The sequence below is a fragment of the Crocodylus porosus genome, unplaced genomic scaffold (genome assembly GCF_001723895.1).
Source record: "Crocodylus porosus isolate Cpor-Errol unplaced genomic scaffold, CroPor_comp1, whole genome shotgun sequence".
NCBI lineage: Eukaryota > Metazoa > Chordata > Crocodylia > Crocodylidae > Crocodylus > Crocodylus porosus.
This window is the reverse complement of record NW_017728929.1, coordinates 1,628,979-1,656,760: the sequence shown is the minus strand read 5'-3', so window position 1 is coordinate 1,656,760 and position 27,782 is coordinate 1,628,979. Positions and strand designations below refer to the sequence as shown.

Here is a 27,782-nt window from a genome sequence, read left to right as displayed (position 1 = left end):
CCCCCGATAAGAACTACGCCTCCCAACAGCCCCCGCGACGCCGCAGCCCCAGCCAATCGCCGCCCGAGGACAGGGGGCAGGGGCCGTAGAGCCCCTGTGGGCGGGTCCCACCGGAGCCAATCAGGTGGAGGGTGGCTGTAGCGGCGGAAGCGCAGCTCGGTTCTGAGCATCGGTGTCAAGTGGGGAAACGGCCCCGAGGGCGGCTCGCACAGACCCCGCCGCGCCCTGCCTGGCAGGTAACGGGGCACGAGGGGAGCTTCGGGCAGCGGCCGCAGGCGCGCGGCGGTGGCGGGAGGGGGTAGCGGCTCCAGGGCGCGGGCCAGGCTCGGGCGGTGGTGCCCAGGGGGGAGGGAGGGGTGGAGAAGCGGGTGAGTCGGCGATGGCCCGTGCGCTGAGGCCGGGCGGGCGCAGACAGGCTCCACTTCCCCTGTTGCCTTGAGCCTCCCCGCGCTCCGCCCGCTCGCGGCCGCGGCGCTTTATTTCTGGGGAACATCCGGGCTCTGCGCGTCCCTCGCAGCAGCGCTGCTGGGAGGGAGCCGAGCGCGGAACGCCGACGCTGATTGGCCGGTAGTTTCCCCTTTCATCATTGGCTGGCCTTCTCATGAGGTCCTAGCCAGGCAGGGGTGTTCATTGGCTGGGGCGCGCTTCCGTACGCCTGCCATGGATTGGCTTGGGCGCTACCGCGATCCCGGATTGGCGCAGGGCGCAGAGTGCCCTCAGCTTCTCGGCCCATGAGAGTTGGCGCTTGCCCCTGGATTGGGGGGGGTCTCGCTTGGTGCGGTGGCTCCGGGACGGGGGCGGGGTCGCTCTAACCGCACTGTGTCCCGCAGGGGCCATGAACTCGCAGCAGTTCCCCCGCTCCGGGGCGCCGCCCGCCGCGCTGGCGCAGCCCCCGCCGCCTATCCCGGCTAGTAGCGCCGCCGGCCTCATCGCCCCCGCGAGCTCAGGTGAGACGGGGCAGCGCTCAGGGGCGGGGGGGACCGCTCGGGGTGGCCGGGAAAGCATCGCCCGCTCTCACACAGCCACAAGGAGCCGCCTTCGTGAACCTGCCCCCGGGGATCATCCCCGCGCCCGGAACTGTCTGTGCAGAGCGCAGGCGAGGTCATGGGTAGTGCTTGGGGCCAGCTGGGCTCAGGCACCCACTTGCTGGAAGAAGCCGAAACAGCTAGTCTGTGCCCCTGAGTGCAGCAGGTTCGTCCAGGAGGAAGAAGGAGCAGCTGCCCTGGCAGAAATTAACCAGGAAGCAGAGGGATGCCAGGGAAGGGAAAAATCTCTAAAGTGACCCCAATTAGCGTCAACTGTGTCTATGTCAAGAGAACCCACTAGGTACCCAGAGGGCACCGATACTTTGAAAAGCATCGTGGGGGCATCAAGTCATTGACAAATTGTTCTGTTAGAAAGTAGGGTTTTTTTTAAATGGCAGCACCTCTTACTTACTAAGCCAAACTATGTCAGATGGTTTTTAATCCATTTTTAGAAGCATTAATATTCTAGTCTTTCCATTACACTCATTTCTGGGTCGCGATATTGTTCTGAGCTCTGTGCTGACAAACATTTATTCCCCCTCCCCGCTCTGTCTGTGGAGCTCACTGGGAAGTAGGGATTTCAGGACCTTCCTAACTAGTTTTGCTACACTGTTGGTGCCTTCATCAGAAATCAGTCAGATCCCATGCAGTAAAATGGAAATAAGGGTTTAGAGCATGTAAAAATCAAATAATGCTAGGAGACTGAGACTTACGGTGAGTATAAGCTATGGGATGTAGGTTTTGATGGACTCATAAACAGAATAAAATTTACAACATTTCAGCTTTTTGTTTTTCATGTCATTATGAACTTAAAATGAGAGAGGATTCCCAGTCTTAGCCAGTGTTATCACCATCAAGATCACAGCATTGTGTTAAATGTTGTAACCTTTTGCTTTGATACCTGTGATTACTTGGGTCCAAACTTAGATAACTTGTTTAATAATTTTGTGTTAAAAAAATAACAAGAAGTCAAATGTTGAATCAATGGCATGTTGCCTTAGGCACTTGCCCAATGGTCTGTAACAGTTTATTCGGTGTTCAAAATGCATTTGATCACTTTTAAGGGAGGTTACAATCAGCTGTTTATCTAAGTAGACTGATTGTGCCTTAAGGGTGATTTTTGGAGGATTGCGTGTGCGTGCGTGTGTGCGTGCGTGCGTGCGTGCGTGCGTGCGTGCGTGCGTGTGTGTGTGTGTGTCCCGACAGAGGATTGCTTATATTCTGAAGACTTTAATTGTTGGGGTTGCATTTGTCATTCAAGGATTAATGAATTTCTCCTGCCCAGGAGCTTTGAAACAATCCTGCTTTGCTTTTAGCACTTTGTTTCTAGGCCTGTGGGTAAGAATCAATTTCTTACTTCAGTTTCTTATTTCATAGCCCCTTTGCTCAGAATTTGTTGTTTGTTTGTTTGCTTTTTAGCAAGCGATGAATCTAATCGAGAACCAGAAGTTGCTCCCAGAGACCACGTTGGCTCTGGTGGCTCTCTCCAGTCTCGTGAAGAGAAACAGGAACCAGTGGTGGTTCGGCCGTACCCACAGGTTCAGATGTTGACTCCGCACCATACCGTGCAGTCTGGTGGTCCAGTTACAGTGACAGCTCCTCCAGCACATTTGACTCCAGCAGTGTCCCTTTCCTTTTCGGAAGGACTTATGAAGGTATTGAGGAGGCTCACACTTAAGAGGGGGGAAGTTGAAGGAATGACAGAAGAGTAAATTCTTTCTGAGCAATCTCATCAACACAAAGTTAACTTCAGTTGTATTTTTTTTGTTTTGTTTTTTGTCCACTAGAAAGTTCTTCTTCTGAATGGTCTTGTCTATGTGATTCTTCTGTGCTTTCTTCCTGACTATATGCCTCCTTGGGGGGTGCTGGGGTCTGCTCCAGGTAGAAAACTGGTGAAAATCTCTGAACGTTAATTTGTGGCTTTTCCATGTATTTTATCTCCTAAGTTAAGGATGATCTAAATCAATTTATGAATCCCCTTTTGTTCCTGGATGGGAGGGAGGGAGAGTAAAATTGATGCACTATAACATTTTTAAATCAAGACAGTAAAATGGAGATATATATAGAGCAGACCAGGTGGTTCTTTCTTCTTGACCAAACCCTCCCTACAAAGGAGATCTTTGTGAAGAAAGGCTTTGACTTGAGAGATCATAGTCAGTCTTCTCTTTGCTTTATATTGATCTGAGAAGGAGAGAAGAAATTGTGTAGAAACACCAAAGGGTAAGGTGGGAAGGAAAAGAAGTTACTATATTTTCTTGCTTACAACATGGCTTGTACTAAAATGCAGTCTTTGTTTTTGAAAGACGGTATGAAGAAATAAAGATTGCAATAAGTAGCAGCAGCAGCTAGGGAGCTGAGCCAGCTCCTTTTTCTGCTCCCTGTGGATTGGGTGCAGACTTTACTTTTATTTCTGCCCAGTCAAAGCTTAAGTAGCAGAAACTATTTACCATATTTCCTTGGATGTAGTGTGCACTAAGATTTCCAGCAGCCGATTTTTGTGGGGGAAAGTTGCATCTTGTATATGAGAAAAATAAATATTAAAGAAACCAAATGAGCCAAGAGGTTGATTTTGTGTTCTCTGGCAATTTGATCAGTGATTATAAAGTTGTGGTAGTAACCAGGGTTCTGCTGTACAAGAGGGCTGTCTGCATAAAGAGACACAGCAAGGTTCTTGCAGCCTCTCTCATAAAAATGGAAATGGTCTTTAATAGCCCCTTCTTACTTTACCCCTCCCTAGCTCAGACTCGTATCTCTGCCCAGCTTGCTAGCAAACTGTCTTCCTTTCTACGTTGTGATTTGGGGGGGGATTTCTGCTTCCTTGTATCAAACTGCCACTTGTCATTTATAGCAAAAAAGCATGAGTTATAGCTAACTTGCAAATTTTTCTTGCAGCCTCCTCTGAAACCCCCCATGCCCAGCCGGCCTATTGCTCCTGCTCCACCCTCTACACTGTCAGCTCCTACTAAGGTCCCCGGACAGGTTACTGTAACTATGGAAAGCAGCATCCCACAGGCCTCAGCTATTCCTGTGGCAACAATCAGTGGACAACAGGTTTCTTTCTTTTTTCCTTCCCCACCACCCTTTTTTCCATTCAGCAAAGTGAGATGCTTGTGGATAATGTACTGCATCCACTGTCAGAAAATCAACACAGGAATCTTGGGAGTGAGAGGAACTCTTTCGTAATCACTTCCAGAATCATTGGAGAAAGTTTGGCAATGGGCAGGTGGTCCTGCCAGTGCTTTAGAAACATATAGAGAGGTGAGGAAAGGGGGACAGGGCCTCAGTTTGCCAAAACCCTGAGCAGATGACTCTTGCAGTTGCATTGCTTCATCTGGTTAAGAGATTCAGACTTACCAGAACAAAGCATAGTTCTTTCTGCAAAGTTTATGCTATCATTTACTCTGTAAAAAGCTGCAGATTTTAACCAGATAGTTTGAAAGAGCCAATAAGATTGTAGTACGCTGACCTGCTGGGAGCCTGAGCTACAAAAGTCCTATTCTAGAGCTACGTCTACTGAACTTTTGTTTTAAAAACTACCAATATCACTGTTTCACCTGTGGAAGTTCTAGAACAAATTGATTGCAGGCTGTTTATTGCTGTATTATCAGAACAAGTCCAGACAACATGTTGCTGGCAACAGGTCTGTCCTCATGCTTTTGTCATTGTTGGCCTATGCTAGACCAACAGTGGGAGAATTTCTGTAAGCCCTTGATATAGACTGATTGGGGTGTGAATGCTTCAGTTTTTGTCATGGTGTGAAGACCGAAGCCTAATCCTTTTTCAGCCTGGTTTTCCTAAAACTACAATTCTAGACAATTAAATAGTAATAGATTGGCATGACTCATTTTTTTCAGAAATGTAGATCTTTAAAGTAGTAGTTAACATGTTCTGGGAATTTATACCAATTTGGGGTGGCTTTTGTACTGCTTGCCTGGTCCCCATATTTTCCTTGAGTCTGCTGAGGAGGACATGAAGCTGTCTAACACAATGACTCTATGCAGAAATGCCAGCGGTTGGCACATGGCAGGGACCTGTTGTAGTTGATGAAAATATATGAGTTTTCCACAGGAAACGGGAGGAGGCAGCAGCTTCATCAAACAGAAATGTCTCTGAATTCTCTTATTTATACTCTACACTTCCTCTGCATGCTCACTGAAACTCTTAAATGTGGCTGGCTGCTGGTTCTGATATTTTTGTGCATCCCATCAGCTGTTAATGTGACCTTTTCCTTGGCAACACTCCTTATGGGATCCTTTCTTCTACCTTGCAGGGACATCCTAGTAACTTGCACCATATCATGGCAACAAATGTTCAGATGTCAATCATCCGAAGCAGTGCTCCCGGACCGCCTCTGCACATTGGAGCATCTCACTTGCCCCGAGGTAAAGTCACCACTAACAACAATAATAATGGCTGTAGTACATAGATACAGAGAGGCTGGGTCTATACTTCTTTCCATTAAAATATTCACACAGGTACCACTTAAGCTATTGAGACTGGCCGGCATTGAAGGCAAGGCCTCGGTTGGCTGCTAGCATTTTGAGCACTGGGTTTTTTTAAACCTCTCAGATTGAGCTGCATGACAGTACTTACAATGGTGGCAGCCATCAGCACCTCTTCTGCTCTAGCATGATAGTTTCAAAGCAGTGAAATACTTCAGGGAAACAATTCCTGGTTGAAAAGGCCTGTTGCCCACAGTGTTGGTGCTCATTCAGAGCAGTACCTACACAGCTAGCCACTATGCTTTACTATGCCTTGCCATTTCTTTTATGCCCATCCTTCACAATATCACCCTAATGCCTTACCATACATTTTACTGTATTATGTTTTAGGTTTTCATATTTCTGACTGAGCTAAGTGCTCTCACTAGCTCTGGAATCTCTTGTCTCTTCCCTGGTTTCAGCTGTTGTGATTTGTAAAGTGGGATATCAGTCCTTTGATAAGGAGAGGCCAGGTCAGTTAATGCAAGAGCGCTTTGAGGAACAGCTTAAGTCTATCTGGCTTTTGGTAGCAGGTTTACATTCATGAATTGGATTTCCAGTCTGATAAAATCAGACTAGACTAGAAAAGCATCCATCAAAATTGCATTCACATCCCCTGTTTCTGTATACTCACAAGAAACGATGTGTATGTGCTTGGATCACAAGTGTTATGCAGTAATGTTTTTAAAAAAAACCCTAAAATTTTCACAAATCCCAGGCTAATATGAAGATTGTGACTATTTTTATAGTTGTTCAGACAGGGCTGAAGTTCTGAACAGAAAACATGCTATGCATTCTGTGCTTTTGGTAACCTTATTTTTATGCGCGTAGCGTTTCCATGGGCAAAACTGTCCTTCGTCAGAGTAGATGGAAATAATGTGTAGCTGTATGTGTGGTTTTGAACACATTTGTTTGTATCCATTTGAGCCTTGGAGTGGGGATGGAGATGCACTTTGTCATGAATTTTCCTTTGTATTTTCATTATTCTTCTGATTTCTGGTGTCTTTTCCAAATTTGGTTCCTCTTAACTTACACTGCCTATGGAGTATTTGCTCTTAAGTAAACTCTAGAGAAATATTATCCTTCTGTTCTGTCAAATGATTTGAAGACCTCATATTGTTTATGGTGAATCATCATGTTTGTGATCTTCTTGCAAACCGGGTTAGATGATTCTTTTTTCTGTAGGATAAAATTGCTATTGAAATGCTAGAATCAGTAGAAGCAGGTTTTTCACATTACAGATGTCTCATTAGTTTGGCATAGCAAACTGGGCAAATTGCTGAACTGTAGGCATGTATTGTACTATGGTAGTTTAAAAATATCTTTAATTTGTTGTTCATTTATGTTTTTCCACTGTGCTTTAGCAAATGCAGGGAGCCTTTTATTAATCAGCAGACCTCTTTCTTACACACCAGTCTAATTTTCAGGCTTCCTGAAGTACTCCTACTGACTTAATTTCCGTCGTTTTTAAATAGAAAAGGCTGGGATTTATAAAAGAATAGTATATGCTTAAGAAATGGGACAGTAACGCAGATGGTTTAAGTGGGGGAAAAAAGCCTGGAATCCTTCCAGAATCTCAAGTTTTTTATTGTAAAACTTTTGAGCAATGTCACTGGAATAAAAATTGAATGTTTAAAACAAAGCAAATCCTGCAGTGCCTCTGCTGTAGTCCCTGTTGAATCATTTGTACATATTGTATGCTAGCCAATTTGCTTTTTTGCTCAGGTGCAGCAGCTGCTGCAGTGATGTCCAGCTCTAAGGTGACGACAGTCTTGAGGCCAGCTTCCCAGCTGCAAAATGCAGCTACAGCTCAGCCAGCTGTTCAGCACATCATTCACCAACCAATCCAGGCAAGTAGTAGTTGAACTGTATTGCAGACAGTAGTACTGTTCATCCAGAGCTTTTTCTGGCTTTAAGGGTCATCCATCCAGAATGTAGTTTGCAATTTGGTATTTAGTGGATTGGGGGGCTAGGGCAGCTGTTCTCTTGATTCTGTTCCTTACAATCCAGTGTCATGGTGCTTGCATTGGAACCATCATGCAAAAAGTTCTGGAGTCATCTTTAGTATTGTTGGGTGGGAAATCTGACATGTTCCCAAAATGCTTAAGGCTTGTGTAGGAGTCCTTATCTAGGTGTATATGAGAGCTATATTTAAAGCCCTAGAACCCTGGCGTGGTGTTGTACTTTTTAATTATACTTTACTTATAAATTGACTTGAGCCAAATACTAGACCAAAAAATGTTTCTGAAATGTTTGTTCATATAAATTTCAACCCAGATACATGTGTATGAGAAAAATGTGTGTTATGGAGGTGTCTGTGCAGCTCTATTATTAGGATTGGATTAAAGCTCAGGGTTAAAGCAAATCTAAAATCCCCACATTTTACATTGGAAAGGGTAAAATATGTCGGAGAGTCCCAGTTAAATCTCCTTTGCAAGTCTGTTGGTAGAGCAGATTATTTTTGGTAATTGTGAATGGAAATTGTTGGTGTTAGAAAATATCCTTTAACAATCTTAAAGTTCACCGCATCATTAAAACAACTTTAACATAACTGGTTGTCTGGCTGTTTTTGATCACTGACTGCTGCTTATGCTTGTGCTGTGGAAGTCTGATCAGAGCTTCTTTGGAGCTCACAGAAGACAGAAGGACTTGGGAACATCTTAGAGCAGGGGTTGGCAACCTATACTACATGGGCCAAATGTAAATCATGGATCTGGCCCATGGATATGGGTCTTCAGGGGATTTGGTGGTGGGGACGTTGACTGTGGGTGCTCTCTTCATGCCACTGCAGAGACAAGTGTCAGCAGGGTCCTAGAACCCACCTATCCTGCCGCCTCTATCTTGAGGTGTATTATTCTGGCTCACAGCTGGAAAAGGTTGCCTAACCCTGTCTCAAATTTCCAGAACTTTATGCTGAGATGCAGAAAAATTGGTTTTAGCAAAATATTTCTCAGCTTCTGTCTATAAATTGTTTCATTGTGAATGGAGAGGCAAGTATTTTTGTGGGTGATAGCTTTTATTGGACCAAGTGCGCAGACCCCTTTTGCACACATCAGTCTACTATTCAGGTTTAGACAAGCTTTTGAATGCAGTGCATTCTTTAGGTTACCTTCAGGCCATCATCATGAATGTCTTTCATTCTGCTCACTAGTCTCGTCCTCCTGTAACAACTTCAAGCACGATCCCTCCTGCTGTGGTAGCAACAGTTTCAGCCACAAGAGCTCAGTCTCCAGTTATTACTACAACAGCAGCACATGCTACAGAGTCAACCCTCAGGTAAACCATAAGAAGAGTGCCTTGCAGGGCCGTAAAATCTCATATGTTATCACAGACAGTATATGGTTGCTAGTATTCAGAATTGATACTGTTATGAATAGGAGATGATGGATTGAAGAGATTTTTTTCATCGTGGTCCATTTGATCTCGTAACTGAATGAGTCAAATAACTGAGATTCTGTTGTCAGTGGCAGAGCTAAATTACTTTGTAATACTAGGCAAGTCACTAAACTTTTGTCACAGTTTACTCAACTGTAAAACAAGAATGATAAGTCCTGTAATGTGTTCTGTTCTGTAAATGTAAAGGACTAAATACTAAGCATTATTTTCTATTCCGGGTGAAGAACATCTAACCATTAGCTCACTGACTGCCTTGTTTCTCAAGCTGTTGAGTTTATTGGTTTGCTTTGGGAGCTTGTGACTAATTCAGTTCCATTTTTGTATTGTGTGTGTATGCACATGATATATCCATATGAATATTCAAGTATTCTAAATGTCTTTTGTGGAAAATGTAGCTTGTTTCTCTGACATAAATGGCAGCATTCTTCCAGTAAGGAATATGTAAATGTACACTGACAATGATAAAGTGCTCACTTCTACAGTTGTCATCACTGTGTTAACATGCACCTGATAGGAATGTAGCCCTTGAAGAGGAATGGACTGAGGCTGATACCTCCCTTCACCTCTGGTTTGTTTAGTGTCCAGAAACTTAAACCATTGTTACTCCTCTGAGGACATGTTTCTCTTTTTCTAGTCGGCCAACTCTGTCTATCCAGCAACATCCACCTTCTGCACCTATTAGTATTCAGCGCCCTGCGCAGCCGCGGGACACGGCAACTCGGATCACCCTACCTTCTCACCCAGCTATAGGGACACAGAAACAACAGCTCCACACAATGGCTCAGGTGAGTGTCAAGGGATAAGACAAGAACAGTTCCTTTCATACTACTTTCCAACATCCAGCCATGACATCTTGATGGCCCAGTGTAAATTCAGAACAGAATTTCAGGTTGGCGGTATGTTCTTTGGAATTGATTTTAAATCCATCAAATGTAAAATGTACTTCTGAATTTTTTTTTCTGTCTAGAAAACCATCTTTAGTACTGGCACTCCAGTGGCAGCAGCAACAGTGGCACCTATTTTGGCAACCAATACCATTGCCTCAGCTACCACAGCAGGTGACTATTCCTTTTTTCCCCCTTAGTACTGTGAAAAAATGAAACCTGACTATGGATGGCAGAATGTCTTTGTTTTTTCCTTACTAATCCTGTCCTTAGGATGGGGATGTGTTTTGTGTGGGAAGGGGGTGCCTGGGTAGAAACTGTTATATATTGGTTTGTTCATTTTCCCTTTCTCAGATTGGGCTGATGTAGCAGCAGAGAAATCTCAAGTGTGTCTTTCTCTTTCAGGTTCTGTCTCTCACACCCAAGCGCCTACAAGTACCATTGTCACCATGACAATGCCCTCCCACTCTTCCCATGCCACTGCTGTAACCACGTCAAACATCCCAGTTGGTGAGTGATTACAGTTGTAAATGGAATGTGTGTAGTTCAGTTGACATCTTTATTTACATGCACATCCTGTGTGGTCTGGGTGCATCTGTGCATACCTGAAAACCAAATAAGAGAGAGGTTCAATTCAAATGGGGGAAAACAAATGCATAGATTTAATGTGGCATAATATTTACTTTTAAGTTAAAAGTTGCAGTTTAATTATTAGTTTCTTCACATGGGTCCTTATTACACAGACCTGCTGTGGTTCACATCTTGTAGCATGATTGCAAGGGCCATAAATGTGTCCACCTTGTTTCACTGACAGAGGAAAGGAAAGGAGGAACCTTACTGTTACTACATATTTTGGCTGGAGCACAGTCCCATTTGACTAGTGTGCACATTCAGGCGTAGTATATAACTTAGTCAAGCTTGTCCCCTAGCACTGCTGTGGAACTTGCCCGCGACATCTGTCTTCAACAATACTGCTGACCTTCAGGTTAGAAAACTGCCTTCAGTTAAGTCTTAAGAAGGAATTGCTGTAAACCTAGAGCACTGCAATTCTGTTATAGTTCTTATCTAGTTTTATCCTAGGACCTATCCTGAAATGTAGCTATCTGTTTCTCTGTGCAGGGATGGAAAATGATAATATGAAATGTTTCTTCCCTGAGGAACTGTTTATAACTGAGGCAAAATCTCAGCTTTTGAACAGCAAAAAATCCAGCATCTAGTATACCATTTCTTGTTTGCTTTGTGGTCTCATGTTTTACAAACAAAGAGAATGGTTATCAAGAACATCAATAAATACTGAGTAGTAAATGAACAGCAAACTTTTTCCACACTGATTTTTGCCTTTGAATTTATTCCAAAATGTCTATTTTTATCCATTTATCTCTGGAGGGAGTTGTAGCTTTTTGAAAAGTCTTCCTGTCCCATAAAATTCTGGGAAGTGAAGAGTACTCTTCACACACTAATGCTAGCTGGAGAGTTCCTTAGTTCCCCTGTATTTGGTTGGCCTTCTCAAAAGTTTGTCCCTTGCTTCCTTTTCCACCATTTGGTCTTTCATTCTGTCCTGGTCTAGTCCTTTGAGCTTTTGGGGTGGGAAGGGGGGCATCCAGTTATGCAAAATTAACTAATTCAAGAATCAAGGTCACTTAATTTGACCTAGAGCAGGGGCATCAAGCATAAGGCCCACAGGCTGAATCCAGCCCAGAGAGTTGGGTCTAGTTCAGGGGTTCCCAACCTTTTTAGGCTGAGGACCGGCAAACCTCAGACTAGCAGTGACTGGCATACTCTGGGCAGGTAGCCAGCTGGTCTTCAGCATGCCGGTCACTTCCAGTCCAGCAGCCGGCCCTCAAGGACTGGCAGCCAACCCTTCGCAGTCCAGCACTGAGCTGCAGCCCAGGGGTTGGGAACCCCTGATCTGGTCCACAGATTTTTGCCTTGACTTTGGCTGTGATGGAGGACCTCTCTGTGGCAGCAGCCAAGTGCCTCCAGCCAAGACGTGCTGCATTGTAGCCCCAACAGCCAGGCACCTGCAGGCTTCTTCCCATGGTGCTGCTGAGATTGGAGTGCTGCAGCTTTTGCCCAGGTACTTTACTGCCACTACAGGAAGAAGCCATGGTGCTGTTGGCACTAGCTTCACAGTTCATGTTGGCATGGCTGCCAAACACCTGCGCAAGACCAGCAGTGATAAAGCCCTTGCAGCACTGGGAAGCCCAGCAACATGGCTTGTTTCCACAGGGCTGCCAAACATCCAGGCTGCTGGGCCTCTTCCCTCTTGGACCTGGACTGCTGGAGTGGGGAGTACTGGGAGTATGGAGTTGGGGGGGGAAGGGGATGTCCATGGGTCCATTCCAGCCTGCAAGGGTAGTCTTACACCATTCATCCAACCTGTGGATTGTCCCACACCATTTTTGTAGCCCATAGGGCCAGACAAGTTTCATGTCTCTGACCTAGAGCATAACGTATTTGTACATTTAGAGCCCAGAGAGCACTTACGATGAAAACAGAATTCTGTCTTGTCATGCTAACCCATCCTTCTGTGCTGTAGCATGATCAATAAAAGGACACTAACGAGTTCAGCCACTTGTATTTCAAGCTTCCTTGCACAGTGTCTGTTGTCTTCTTTCTTTGGATGTGATTTGGTTCCTTATTTTTCTTTACATAGCTAAGGTGGTTCCCCAGCAAATCACACACACTTCTCCCCGGATCCAGTCTGATTACACAGCAGAGAGAAGTAATCTTATACCCATATCTGGACACCGGGCATCTCCAAATCCAGTAGCAATGGAAACCAGAAATGACAACAGGTAAGAGGGAAGACTTCTGTGAGTGAGTAGGTAGATCTTAGGGGACCTGGCTACTTCTCTAATTGACATTTGTAGTACATGCAGAGAAATGTGATAAAACATCTTGGTGAGCTTAGCTAGCCAGAAGTGTCTCTAAAGTTATGTCTACACAGTGTTATTTGTAATTGCATTAACTGCGTTGACAGAAGCCAATCGTCATGGTGCCCTGTGACCAGTGGGGTCCCCCAAGGCTCTGTCCTTGAACCTGTATTGTTCAACGTCGTCTTTAACGATGTGGACATTGGAGTCAGAAACGGACTGGCCAAGTTCACCGATGATACCAAACTGTGGAGTAAGGCATCCACACCTGAGGACAGGAGGGTGATTCAGGCTGACCTTGACAGGCTCAGGAAATGGGCGGATGAGAACCTGATGGTTTTTAACACCAAAAAATGCAAGGTTCTGCACCTTGGGAGGAAAAACCTGTAGCATCCTTATAGCATCAGCAGTGCTACGCTGACTAGCACTATGGATGAAAAGGACTTGGGAGTCATGATTGACCACAAGATGAATATGAGCCTTCAATGTGATGCTGCAGCTAGTAAAACGAGCAAAACACTGGCTTGCATCCATAAATGCTTCTCAAGCAAATCCCAAAATGTCATTCTCCCATTGTACTCAGCCTTGGTGGGGCTGCAGCTGGAGTATTGCATCCAGTTTTGGGTTCCATAATTCAAAAAGGATGTGGAGAAGCTTGAGAGAGCCCAAGGAAGAGCCCCGTGCATGATCAGAGGTCAGGAAAACAGACCTTATGACGACAGGCTGAGAGCTGTGGAAAAGCGCAGGCTCAGGGGTGATCTGATGGCCACCTATAGGTCTATAGGTTTATCAGGGGTGTTCAACAGGATCTGGGGGAACAATTGTTCACCAGAGCGCCCCAAGGGATGACGAGGTTGAATGGTTATAAACTCCTGCAAGACCATTTCAGGCTGGACATAAGGAAGAATTTCTTTGCTGTCCAAGCCCCCAAGATCTGAAATAGCCTGCCATCGGAAGTGGTTCAAGCACCCATGTTGAACGCCTTCAAGAGAAATTGGATGCTCATTTTGCTGGGATCCTATGACCCCAGCTGACTTCCTGCCCCTTGGGCAGGGGGCTGGACTCGACGATCTTCTGGGGTCCCTTCCAGCCCTAATGTGTATTAAAACTATGAAACTATAGTGGCAGGATTGAGGCAGCTTGGGTCTATGGTGTGGGACAGCTGTGCTTGTGGAAGAAATCTTTCTGCCAGCAGAGCTCTGTCCATACCAGGGGTTTTGCCTTCAGAACTGTTTTACCTATGGGGATGATGTTTTCACACCTCTGCTCAGCATAGTTCTTCCAGCAGTATTTTGTATTCTAGATGTGGGCTAAAGTAATTGGGGTTAGTGAATGCTCATGCTGAGGGAGGTTGCAGAGGTCTGAAGATAGTTTGAACTCTGGGACTGAAGATGTGCATGCAATTGTAGTGACTTACCTAACACGTGCTTTTTCTTGATATATTCAGGCAGTCAGTGCCTGTCCAGTTTCAGTACTTCTTACCAACGTATCCGCCTTCTGCTTACCCTCTGGCTGCTCACACTTACACCCCCATCACCAGCTCTGTGTCCACCATCCGCCAATACCCTGGTAAGGAATTTCCATGCAGACAGCTTTTTCAGAAGTAAAGGTCAGCCAGACCTGACTGCAGGCATAGGTGACAAGTGGTGGTGGGGGGAAGAGGTGGCATATGCCCCCCAGCTTTCAGTGCCAACAGTGAGGTGTGGGGCTGCAGCTCAGCCAGGGCCTGGCAGCAGTGGGGGCAGTGGCGGCACTATTTGTGTGCTGACAGACAGGCTGTAGCCCAGCCAGAGCCAGCACCAGGCAGCAGTGGGGTTGGTGGCAGTGCCACAGAGTTGTGCCCCCACCATTGTCAACACTATGATACCAGGTGCAAAAGGGCCCCAGAGGAAGAATTGCATTACACAAGGCAAACTGGCAGCTGAGTAAATGGGAGTTTTTAGATGTCACTGCTGATTTCTTCCTTTCATACATTTTGCTAGCTGGAGCTCCAACAGTGGAATTGAGGGTATCTGCAGAAATAAAGGATTCTAGGTTTGCTAAACAAGTTGGGGTGCTTATGCAAATCAACACCTGACGTGTCTTCCAGCCATGCGTTCTAATAAGCCAGTTTGATTTTGGAATATTTCCACTCCCTTCATCCCGCATACATAAATAATGTTGCTGATAAAATTGCAAGTGCCCCAGACTCTTTTTTTTCTCTAGTGTCATGGAACTCAGTACAACAGCCACTGTTGCGGATTTTGATGTTAAATTCAGTGTCCTTCACAGTAACCCCACATTTAGTTTTCAGTTTGTTGCAGACTTCGGTATTGTCATGGTATAAATAAATCACGGAAGTTGAAGGTGAGTGGCGAGAAACTGGAGGCTTCTTCAGCAGAGCAGGGAGTAGCAAGGATCTTATTTTTTAGACTTGGATTCTACGCCATCCTTTTCCTTTCCATCTGCCTCTGCAAACACTCACAGATCTTTGCCTTCTCTCAACTGATGTCAGTCATTTTAGAGCTTGACCTAGTGTTAGTTTGCAGATTTTTAATACTAAATGCTTCAGTATTGAACACCTAAAAAGAAGTTCCTGCAAAAGGAGCTCCCCAACACACACACACACACACACACACACACGTTTTTGTTTTTGCCTGGAGTCGAAGGGCTGTGCTTTGATTCCTGTTCCACAAGTCAGTGGCTGCTGTATTACTATGCAGCTGGTTAAGGGAGTCATTTGAGGTAATGGCACGTTGTTCTTCATTCCAGAGGTGTTAACAATTATCTCTCTCTTTGAATCTTCTTGATGTTCAGTTAAGCTAATTTTTCTAAAGGTAATAATGCTGCTGTCTACCAGCTGCTCCTGGTTTCTCTCATTTTATTTCAGTTTCAGCTCAGGCCCCCAACTCTGCCATCACAGCTCAGACTGGTGTAGGAGTGGCTTCTACTGTGCACCTTAATCCTATGCAACTGATGACTGTAGATGCATCTCATGCCCGTCATATCCAAGGGATACAGCCAGCACCTATCAGTGCACAGGGGATACAGCCAGCACCTATCAGTGCACAGGGGATACAGCCAGCACCAATTGGAACACAGGGACTCCACCCAGCAGCATCTCTTGGTGCTCAAGGACTCCAGCCTACACCAATCAGTGGTCAGCAGCCACAAACTGAAACAAAGACATCAGGTAACATTACTTGAATCACTATCTCCCAGCTATGGACTGTTCAAAGCATCAACTGAACCCTGAAATGACACAGCCAGTTTTTAGACTGACTGAAGTCTCTCCTAGGTTTTCTTGCCTTGTTTAATTCCTTGGCAAGGTACCCTTCTGAAAGGGGATAACTTTTATGTTTTAATGGCACAAGTCATCATAAAGTTTCAGTAGTAACCCCAGCAGTGGATATGAAATATTAATTATGCTAATATGTCCTCTCCCAGTAGAATTTTTTTGTTCCATTATTTAAAGACCAGAAACAACCTGATTAGGTCAAAATCTTTTTCAGTGATTTTTGTTGCCTGAAGTTTAGGATTAGGGTGAGAATCCTAGGGTGCAGATGAAATGCTTCTAAGGATGAAAATCCCAACAAGTCTCTGAACACGAATGATTCTCCTCAGTAAGTCCTTGTGAGAACAGGTAGTCACAAGTAGAATAATATTGATAAAAAGTGCCCTAGACCACCAGCAGATTACAACAGCATTTAGAGAATGGCTGCAAAATATCTCAGACAGTTAGTTGCATAGTCCTGGACTATTCCAGAAGGCCCTCATGCAAGAAAAATCAGTCCTCTGACATCCCAGAAACTTGCTGACATGAAGCTATTTGGCAGTCCGCAGAACATGTAGTGATTTCGTAAAGCTGACAGACCACACATTGTGTGGTATCTGCCTAAATACCCCAAATCATTGGTGGGCTGAGATGGTCAAATACATTTGACAGAAGGTCAAGCTGTGGCACTGTCAGAATGTATCTTAGAGCTCAGTAAATCTCAACCAGGGTACCATGGCACCCTGGGGTGCCTTGAGGTCCTTTCTAGGGTGCCATAGGTTCATTACAATATTAGCAGTTAGGTTTCCAAAGGTGTTTCATGAGATAAAGCCAGAGATTTCAAACAACCTATAGTTTGATCTTTGCAACAGAAAACTTCTCTATTATTTTTTGTAGTCAAAAAAAGAATGAAAACTAAGAGCTGGCATTTTCCAGGGGATGCTGTGAATCTATCCAGCAATGTCCCGAGTCTATGCAGGGATGCCTTAAGTCTTAAGATGCTGAGAACCACTAATACAGATGTTAGGCATTGGGTGTGGATTTTTTTTGTACTAAGAGGCTGCGTCTGCATGAAGTGCTGACTGCTCAGTAGCCCGTGACTACTGTGCAGTAGCGTTGTGTGGTAGAACGTGTGACAAGACAGTACTGCACAACAATCTTGGGCTACTGCACAATCAACATCACGAGAAAGCTGTTTGTCAGCACTACTGCACGTTAACTCCAGTTAGTGCACAGTCATTTTAATACTTTTTTATACAAGAATGAAATGTGTAACAAGTGTGCAGTCAGCAGATTATGTAGATGCAGCCAGAGTGTCCCTGTAATGAAGTATTCACATCAGCAGTCTCTCCTGGCAAACTGCACCAGTTCCATTTCTCTTGGAAAGGTAGTTTTGCTTAGCAGCAGTTGGGAGTTGGCAGTAGGGGGACTTCAGTCTTCTTCAAGGAATGTTCAGTTGTCAAAGTATTTTGAAGTATAGTTGTCATTAACTAGATGTTTGGAAAGCATTGCACTTAAAGATTAGGGGAGAGTTGGGAAGCCAGCTTAGTGCATATGCTTACCTTTCCATAAAGTTTCCTGTCAGAACTTCTGCTTTCCCCTCATCTTCTGCCTGGTGTATTCTCTCTCTGCCTCTCTCTCACCAATTTTTATTTTTCCCAGCAGTAGTCTTGGCAGATGGAGCCACCATTGTGGCTAATCCAATTAGCAACACATTCAATTCTGCTCCAGCAGCAACAACAGTGGTGCAAACCCACAGCCAGAGTGCTAGTGCTAGTGCACCAGCCCAGGGCTCTTCCCCACGCCCAAGCATTCTCCGGAAAAAACCAACCACAGATGGGTGAGTAGGACTGGAGTTGGCATGTAATAGCTCTTCTGCTCATCCTAGTAAGAGAATCTCGTGTGTTTTCAGTGAATAGAAAAAGGCCCTGCAAGAGCAACCAGTGCAGGGTGTGTTACATGCCAGTCTCTATGAGAGGTACAGTTCATCTGGTTACATTTTCACCTTTCCTTAACCTGTAATGCATCCTACTACAGACAACTGGATGGGACTGTTTGACTCCAGTTGTTGAAGGTGACATGCAAGCTTAAAAATTTATATGAATTCTTGTCTTGCTGCTTTAGGTTCAACAACAGGAAAAAAAAAACCCAAAAGACTATAAGGTTTTAAAAATTGGTTTTCAGGTGTTGGCCATGTACAGATGTTCATTTTATACCAGGAAAATTGCTGTTTCTCCCAGACCAAAAATGGCAGTTCTGGGAGAAAACTTGACTCTAAGGAGAGGGAGAAGTCAGCCCTGGGAGACTTTCTCCCAGGAGAATGAGTCTTTGTATGCTTTCTCCAAGATTAACTCCCCTTGCTTCCCATGCCTTCTTCAGATGGGGATCACTCTGGTTTTAGGAAGGCATGGGGATTAGGGGTGACTGCAGACTGGACATGCTCCCTCTCACAGGAAGATTTCTATCAGTGTAAATTTCTCACAAATTTCAAACAGATGTTCATGGTCTTTGTCCCCTACTTTTCCTGGAGAAGGAGTAACATGAAACATGCTACAAAAATGAAATCTTATTAACAAAGAGAGGAAAATAACTGTAGCGTCAACCCCTTCCACATTTTTTCCTACCCTTCTGTTAATTTCAAATGCTTGAAAGGACAGGAGAAAAACTTATATTCAATGATCTGTTCCCTCCAATTAAGGAGTGAAAGATTTTGCATTCAGTCTCCAAGACTTCCAGTGAGTCCTTCAGGATCAGGACTGAAATCCTGATATGTAAATTTTTTTCAGGACTGAGAAAGTCAGACAATAAAAATGTAAATTAAAGAAACAAAAAATATATAACAATAGGGCAGTTTCTTTATTAGTGGGTTGAATTTTAGAGAGAGATTCTTTCCCAGGGTGGTGTTGATATTTTTAATGCTGGTAGAGTCTCAGACTTAAACCTTATTAGAATGTAAAGTATTTTATACTGAGTCTCTAATTTGCCAAAATTATTAGATTACCATGATAGAATTGTAATAAACCTTGGGGCTCTGCTTCTTTTCCCATACAGCTGAAAGCAGTCAGTTCAAGGTTTGCTCAGCTTCGGCAGAGTAATGGAAGACTGTGTGGTGTTGCCCTGGACTGGGGAGTCTCCTGTCCTCAGTTGGAGGCTGATGGCCTTAAAACAGAAAGTACTGATCAATAAATTGAAAGTAAAATTTGTAGGGATTTTTGCACTCTGTGGAGAAGTCCTCAAAATAGAGGGGAGGAAACTGATTGCTCTGGTTTACTCTCATTAAGGCTTCTTTGAAGGATATTAGGAACAATTTTTTTCTTAATTTCATCAAAGCTTTACTAATTCATAGCCAAGTGGTGACAAATCAGGCAAAAAAATACTATTCCATTTGCAACAGCAAGAAAAGGTAGGATCTCCTGCCTGCTCTAATGTTTGTTACAAAGAGCAGTACACCAAGCAGTAGCAGTATCATGCTCCTCTGTGTCTTACAGACTGGCAGTCCGGAAAAGTCTCATTCCTCCTCAGCCCCCTGAAGTTGCTAGTACCCGCGTGGAGAGCGCTATGCGGAGCACATCTGGATCGCCAAGACCTGCTGGGTAAGGATTTAAAACAACAGACTGCAAGGCCTATGATGCGTCTCCTTTGTAATAAGTGAAAGCCAATGGAACTTAGGTAGAGGTCAGTGCATGTCAAGTGTCAAGCAAATGCTGCTTAATAGAAGTATAATAGAAACTTCTCAAATTAATAACTGTTGCAAAGTTACATTTTTAATCTGTTTAGTTGTATAAAATATGTTTGTTTGTACTATATCCTAATTTTCCTAAATGATCTTACTGCATTAGTATCTCACTGAATTTTTATGGAAAATTATTTTAATATTGATTTCATGGTCCCAAGAAGAAAAGTTTGTATTATCCTGTTTTTATCCCTTCCTCCACTCCAGATTTTATATCTGTATTCCAGGATTTGTATAATGAGATTACTCTCCTTCCATTGAGCATAAGTAACATCAAAATGTGTCTTACTGCAAAGAAACAGGACGAGCTTTTGGTGGAATAACCCAAGAAATTGATCTCCTCCTGATCCCTTTTGAGATGTGTAATGTAAAGTAATATATATTTCGTATGACTTGTATCATATCTGAATGCTTCTGAGTTAGGGGCAAACACTGAACTGAACCTACCCTTTAGCTTTCATAACCAACAAGGATGGGAAGAGTCAAAATAAGTGAAAGTAAGATAGAAATGTTCATTTCTTCTCCCACAGTGCTCTGCTCTGTGTTACTATGCAAGATTTTTTTTGCTTAGTCAAAAAATTAAGGTTTTCTGAAGGAGCTAACTTCAAAACTCAGCTGATTAATTTTAGAGACTTTGTATTGGAATGTCATGGCAGCAGTACTTAAGACCTTGAATTGATGTAACTAATACTGGTTTTATGTTCTAGTGCCAAGCCTAAGCCAGAAATCCATGTCTCTATGGCCACTCCAGTCACTGTGTCTGTGGAGGCGGTGTCTAATCAGAGTGGTGAACAACCCACCATTGCAATTCCACCTACCTCTCAGCAGCCTGCATCTGCCATTCCAACAATTATTGCAGCAGCCAGTCCAACTTCTCAGTCTGCATCAACCCTGTCCACCATTCCAGGAGCAGTCACAGGTGCTCCACCCACTTCTACCACAATTGTGGCTGTGCCTCCACCTCCATCAGCCATGAGTGGGGCCCTCTCCACGGTGTTGGGATCCCCAGTACCAGAGATAAAAATCAAAGAAGAAGTGGAGCCTATGGACATAATGCGACCAGTATCTGGTAGGCTTATTAAACTAAATTAAATTATTCCTCTGGGAGGACATGATGGTTAGGATTTCACAAACCCAGCCTGAAAATTAAATTTGTAGTCTAATTTTAAATAATTCTTAAAGGTTCTTTTCTGTTCCTGCTACCTTTCAACGTAAATCCAGAGTCTAGAATTTCATTTTGGATCTTCTAACACGTACAGGGTATAAAGTCGTGATGGGGTAAGGTGATTAGAATGAAAATGGGGGAATCCTGTTGATAAATGCATTTAATGAATATAGAATCTGTTCCTTGTTCATTGAAACAGGACATTTGTAAGGGCTGCAAGCATGTGCTATCTATCTTAAATGGTAAAGAGTTTGAAGAATAGACACTGGAACCATGTCCTTCAAAAGCTCACCCTACAGTACAAATAGGAATTGCATTTCTCTTTGGTTATTTTATGTGGCAGCTGAGGAATAAAATCTAACTTAGAACTATACAAAATAGACATGTAAATCCTTATGCAGAATTTTCTTCTTTGTACATGTGACATTTAAATTCTTTTTCCCTGAACACCTAAGGAATTGTACTGTCCCTATTCTTCCCAATACAATATATTATTCAGTATATTAATATGGATCCCATTGTAGGTGTACATGTGCCCTGTGTTTGAGACTGGATACTTTTAAGCTGGTAATTGCCCTGACAGTTGTTTTTGCACTCTGGGCTGCTTCACGCACTAAGCAGAGGCATGAAGAACAGAGCAGCTGGAAGGAAAAAGGAGCTGCCTATAGCAGCAAGGTGCATGCCACCCTGACTCTGTTCAGCCTATTCTACCTGGCTGAATCCCACATCCTCATCAGATGTTTGTTCTGCCTCTCATTTTCCACTCAGTCCTGGAACAGTTTTTCATACCCAGAAGATCTGAGCTCCAGGCCCTCTACTAGTAATGTCTGTTCTGTTTCATTGCTTCATTAAGCAGGCAGGCAAGCAGTGTCCAAGGTCCCTACAGAGAAAGCAACATGGAGCAGAGAACCAACACCAGTGTGTCCACTAGTGCTGTCCACAGTAAATGATACACAGGTGCCTTTATCAATGGTAGTACCCCAAATGTTGGAATGGAACCAGGATGTTCCAAGCTGAGACTGGGACTCAGAGTTGTATCCCAGAGGAGAGACACAGAAAGTGTAGGACATAAGCCCCCCCAAGCCTTTTTTGACACGGAAGATGGACAAAAAGGCCAGTACGTGAAGGTGAATTCATAGTTTCATAGTTTCTAGGGTTGGAGGGGACCTGAGTAGATCATCTAGTCCGACCCCCTGCCATGGCAGGAAAATAATACTGGGGTCAAACGACCCCAGCAAGATGTTCATCTAACCTCCTCTTAAAAACCCCCGGGGTAGGAGCCTGCACCACTTCTCCAAAAGCCAGAAACAAACTCATCAGTCTTCCTCAGTTCCAAAGGACCTTTCCCCTTTATCATCTGATAAAGCAACAGTCACATTAGCATAAATTCATTGTCACTACATTAGCATGATTTCAGTGTCACAAAAACGGATCCAAATCACAGATATATTAGGAGCGAGACTTTCTTCATCTCTGGAAGAGCACTATTCGATACTTTGTCTCAGTAGGGACAAGCCAGAACATCCTTCCCATATATAAGGTCTGTTAGACCTAATGACATCTTCCTGACAAAACTTAAGCACCTTGATATCAACCATGAAATGCAAAGAGAAGATAACAGAAACCATCATATAAGTTCACAGTGCAGCTCTGGCTCTCAAGTAGGTTTGCCACACCACGCAGAAGAAGTTGTGTTTAGGTAAGAATGCACCAAAGGATAAGGACCTTGAGAGACTGGATCTGTTCAGAAAAAAAAAAAAGTTCTGTTCTTTTGGCATCCTGATTATTCTACGGAACCAATAATTCAAGTCCTTCTGGGCAAAACAGAGGACATTCCACTGATCGCAGTCTGGAAGCTATCAATTTTTAGGAACAGCATAGCCCCACTTGCTCTCTACCTTCTCGGAGTCAAGAAGCAGAAATGGACTTTAAAGGGAATGTACTTGTGAACGATTGATCAGTACAGAAATCCATTCTTGCCCTGATATTCTGCAGTAGGAAAACCCCATCCATACCATGACAAAGGGTGCATCTACATGAGACACTTAATGTGCAGTAGCCTAATAACACTATGTGGTAGCATGCCAGGCAAAAACCATGCTAATACACTACTGTGCAGTAGTATTAGGCTACTGAGCTGTAAGCTTCACACAGGAAAAAAAAAAACGTTCGCTGGCACTACTGCACAGTAACTAGTTACTGCGCATATAGTTAGCACTCTGTTAAGCAAACAGAAAACTAAATGTGCAGTAACTATTGTGCATTAACGAATGTGTAGACATGCCCAGCGAATGCTAAATACAGGGCCCCTGACTCAGTTGAGCTGTAGTCAAGAACCTCTCCCAGACATCTCTCTTCTTTATTGATCTATCTCCTTTGCTTTCATACTAATCTCCTTTATTTCTAGAATAATACCTGAGATCAGACAAGACAGTTAGCCCTTCTAGCCTGAGGCATTGCTCTTCACATGTACAAGAGATGCTCATCCATGTTTGGAAACCTATCAAAAGGACCTACTCACCTAAAAGAAGAAACATTTCTATATGAGCAGCCCGAAAATAATGTCAATCTGGTAGAAACAAGAGTTCCAAAGATCCTGGGCTATATCTTGCTCTAAGAATGTAGAATTAACATTTAGCTTGCTACAAGTCCCATTTGGCATCAATATCTCATGCTTCAATAAAATTCCACAGTAATAAGATGGGATGAAACCACATTGCAAGTTCACTGTGATGGTGATACCAGAGCTCTGTTGGAATCAGTCACTTCACCACTTTCCTTCCCCAAAACATATGCTCCTCTTGAAGAAAAGCTACATTCTCTGGATATCTCCAAAGCCCTCATTTAGTGCCTGGCAGAACTAAAGCTTTCATACTTTCCCTGCTTCTTTATGATTATATAAAATATATCAAAAGGCCAAGCAATCTCATCCCAGATACTTTAACAGTTGAGTACAGCCTGCATTTCTGCTAGTTACCAGCAAGCTGGTGAGTCTTTCTTTGAATATCAGGGCAGGCTTCTTCTGAGTAGCAGTGACATAGGTGGCCTGCTTTGGAAACTTGCTAATGTGAGCTGCTTGGTAGTCATTAAATGGTTTGCCACTGGTGTGGCTGTCTCAACAGATATTAAGTTCAGCCATACTGCAGTTCCTGTTTGATCAGTTTTTACCATTCTCCACAGTTTGAGGAGATACTGCTCACCAGTTAGAGGGATGCAGAGAGGTGCACACTTGACAGAGTAACTGTAGTTCTTAAAGATGGTGTTTGTGTGGATGTCACAACCCATCTTTTATTCCTGTTTAAGGAATCTTCAACTCTTTTGGGCTTTGAATGTGAAGGAACTAAGGGAAGGTTGTAGTTGCTCCACCATTATGCTCTGGTACAGAAGACACGAGATGGCTCAGAGTGCATGTGTGACCCTGACTAATGCTGCTAGCCATAAGAATCTGCTGGTCTTGCACTCAAGGGGTGCAGTGGCACCTACTGGGGACCCACACTGACTACAGTCTCTTAAACCATGGTCACTGCAGGGTAAGAAAACGTGGGTAGGTATCTCTGACAGCATTTAGGCAATATTACCTTGTTCCTTTTATACTATTGACATTGTAGTTCTCTCTCATTGTGCGTGTTGGGATCTAAAATGCTATTTTTTTGCTTCCATCTCAGCAGTTCCTCCATTGACTACAAGTACTGTGTCTCCATCTCTTGCCTTGCTGGCCAACAACCTTTCAATGCCCCCAGCCGACTTGCCACCTGGTGCCTCCCCAAGAAAAAAGCCTCGGAAGCAGCAGCATGTGATTTCTACAGAGGAAGGAGACATGATGGAAACAAATAGCACTGATGATGAGAAATCTACTGCCAAAAGTCTTCTGGTGAAGGCAGAGAAACGCAAGTCTCCCCCTAAAGAATATATAGGTAATGATATTCCTGTATCAGTGACTGTGCTCTTCAAACTCAAATGTCTATTTTTCTGATCCCTTCCCTTCCTCCAAAACAGGGATTTTTGTCCTCTACCTCTAATATAGGAAAAGATGATATTCTTACTGGAAGTTAAGTTACCATTTACATTATGCTTTTCAAAATATCTGTTTCTGAACATTTTACAATAATAACATTTAGAGAAGTCCTTTAACCAGCCTCTGACCCCAAAGAGATGCTTGTTGTGTGGACTCAGATGACAGCTCAGCATATACTGCTTTCTAATTTTCAGCTTAAACTATGGTAAAAGCTATGCCAGTCTTCTTTAAACCACAAGTGTTCTTTACTGAGGTGCACCTATTTATCCTAACTGTTTCTCAGATGAAGAAGGTGTGAGATATGTCCCCGTGCGTCCAAGACCCCCTATCACACTGCTTCGCCACTATCGCAACCCATGGAAAGCCGCTTATCACCACTTTCAGAGATACAGTGACGTCAGAGTTAAAGGTCAGCATACTTACCTAGTATCTCAGTGTTCCTTCTAATAGGATTTCTTATTATTGTTGATAAACTGCATTTGCGTGCCAAGAATTGGTGCTTTAGGTACAGACATCAATGTTCATAAGTAGCTTTACAAGCAGAAATTCTTTCCTGCTGAGACCCATTTGTTGATCACATACATGAAAGGAAATTTCTTTAAGCTAGCAGTAGTCCTAGTTTCTCTTCAGCTGTCTTGTGGGGGGCAGGGGTATTGTGCATTCAGCAACTAGGATGTAATTCAGGGGTAGGCAAATTATGGCCTGCAGGCTGGATCTAGCTCATGGAGAGACTTTGTCCAGCTTGTACTGGGCCCCACAGTCCCACCTGGCCAAAGTGCTGTCTGGCTCATGGCATGTCCTGCCGCCTCTGGGTGTGCAGTGCAGCCGAGGCGGCTGTGTGGCTAGACTGCATTTCTAGGCAGTCCAGGTGGTCGTGGCTCCTTCCAGCTGCTGCCACCACTGGCCCCAGTCCCTTGGTACTGGTGGGGACCTGCATGCACAGCCCCAACCCCAGCCTGCTTTGTGTCCACTCTAGGCTTGCCCCAGCCAGAGTGGACTATCTCCGAACCAATCGGAACCCATGCACGTAGCTCTGATCCCATGCCTTCTCCAGACTGCTTGCTTACACTGAGCGGTGGTAACAGTGGTAGCGGCTGGGCAGAAGCTGGTGCTCGGCATGAGGGAAAAGTGGCCGCCTCCCCCTCGCCACTGCTGGGCCCTTCTTGCTGCAACTGCCTGGAGCCCATGCGTGAGCTGCCCTGCAGCTCCTCTCCATTGCACACACTAGTTCACTCTTGATCAATATACTATCTTTGCTTACTAGGGTATGTGGAGGGAAAGAGTTGGATTAAAATGTAGACTCTAGTACTTTTCCTAAATTAGTCACATAAGGTTTGAACAAGTTTGTATTCTTTTGTTCTAGAAGAGAAGAAAGCTATGCTGCAGGAAATTGCTAATCAGAAGGGAGTGTCCTGCCGTGCACAAGGTTGGAAAGTCCATCTCTGTGCAGCACAGTTACTGCAGTTGGTAAGTGAAAGAAGCTTGCTAACATCCTGCAATCTAGAGAAAGAAAAAAATGTCTATGTGGAATGATGTACCTGATTTGAGATTCTGTGTTCCTGGATGTAAGGGCTAAGCGTGAGATTCCCCAGAACCTCTAAGCTCCTGGAATTGTGTTGAGAAGTAGGGAAAGCAGTCCTGGTTAAGACCTGTGTTAATTCAGAAGCGCGGCAATCTGGTAAACTTATGTCAGTGTGATAAATAACACCACTCTGTATCAGATGCTTCTTCCCATGAGTAAATTAGCAGCTAAGAGGAAGAAGCTGAACACCTTCTCTTTGTCTGTAAGTATTGTAACATGGAAGAATGTTGTGCATTAGAGGAAAAGTGAATTCTCACTAAGGTCTACTGTCTTTTAGACTAACCTGGAGCATGATGTGTATGAGAGACTCACTGCCTTGCAGGAAGGGCTCATCCCCAAAAAAAAGGCAGCAACTGATGATGACTTGCATCGAATAAACGAACTGATACAGGTAAGTGCTTGTGGCTCAGTCTCTCAGCTCAGTGTCTGCTTAACCCTTAGTTGCAAATTTATACTAATCCTAACTATGCTGCAATTAGTACCTAGCAAATAAAAAAATTTAAAAAAAGGTTTTTTCTGGTATGTCTTCCTTGTATTTTGAGTGTGCTCACTCAGACCTCTGAGGTGAACTTGAAAGGGGCAGAGGGATTGGTGAGAGAATTCTGCTTCTATTGATAGAAGTGTGTTTGTTTCAGGGGAATATGCAGAGATGTAAACTTGTGATGGATCAAATCAATGAGGCCCGAGACTCCATGCTAAAAGTCTTGGATCACAAGGACCGTGTTTTGAAGCTTCTAAACAAGAATGGAACTGTCAAGAAAGTGTCCAAATTGAAGCGAAAGGAGAAAGTCTGAAGTGCAAGTGACTTTGGAAATTGAGAATGTGTACAGAACAGAGTTCAGACTTTTTGTAGTTTGGGTTTATTTTTAAGCAGAGCATCTGTATAAAAAGGATGAGTTCTAGAGAACAGATGGCAGCAGATGGACGTGTGGAGCCCAGTGACCTGAAAGGATTGTCATTAATCTGTCATAATGAACAAAGATTTCTCTCAGGCTCATCCCTTTTTAAACTCTTTGCAATCCCATTTGTTTAACCCTCCTGATGTGTCAGTGCCTACTAATTGGAACTAGTGATGCAATGTGTGGTGGACAGCACCCTCCCCCCTTCCATTTCACAGCTTAGGGGTAACTTCAGGTTTGACCAATGGTTCTTGTAGGAGACTCAAGAATCTCACAAAAATGTCAGCTCAGACTGCCTTGAGTGTTTCAAAGCATTGAAAATTACACCACTTCCAATTACCCCATTCAGTTTGTGTTCTTCTAACCATCCAGCATCTGAAGTAGCCTTCTGAAATCAGTGCCATTGCACTAGGAGATCTGCCACATTTAGGATCTCCAATGGTTTGGAAATCCTAGCTGTCAATTTTTTTTTT

At 43.9% G+C, this 27,782-nt stretch overlaps 1 protein-coding gene across 3 annotated transcripts; it reads left to right on the top strand.

Annotated features, from left to right (window-relative positions):
- Positions 1-121: 121 nt before the first annotated feature.
- SAP130 (Sin3A associated protein 130) lies at positions 122-27,782 on the top strand. Of its 3 annotated transcripts, none has more exons than XM_019542920.1 (21): positions 122-236; positions 831-947; positions 2,445-2,680; positions 3,918-4,076; positions 5,296-5,407; positions 7,232-7,356; positions 8,658-8,782; positions 9,537-9,687; positions 9,870-9,960; positions 10,192-10,296; positions 12,443-12,584; positions 14,110-14,231; positions 15,532-15,834; positions 17,581-17,755; positions 19,404-19,508; positions 20,356-20,717; positions 24,479-24,727; positions 25,112-25,237; positions 26,192-26,295; positions 26,688-26,801; positions 27,046-27,782. In XM_019542920.1, the coding sequence occupies exons 2-21, from the start codon at positions 836-838 to the stop codon at positions 27,202-27,204; spliced, it is 3,177 nt and encodes a 1,058-aa protein (XP_019398465.1). In that variant the 5' UTR covers positions 122-236; positions 831-835; the 3' UTR covers positions 27,205-27,782. The 3 variants fall into 3 exon arrangements, with proteins under 3 accessions (XP_019398465.1, XP_019398466.1, XP_019398464.1); XM_019542921.1 differs by having other exon boundaries at positions 17,578-17,755; positions 24,482-24,727; XM_019542919.1 differs by having other exon boundaries at positions 17,578-17,755.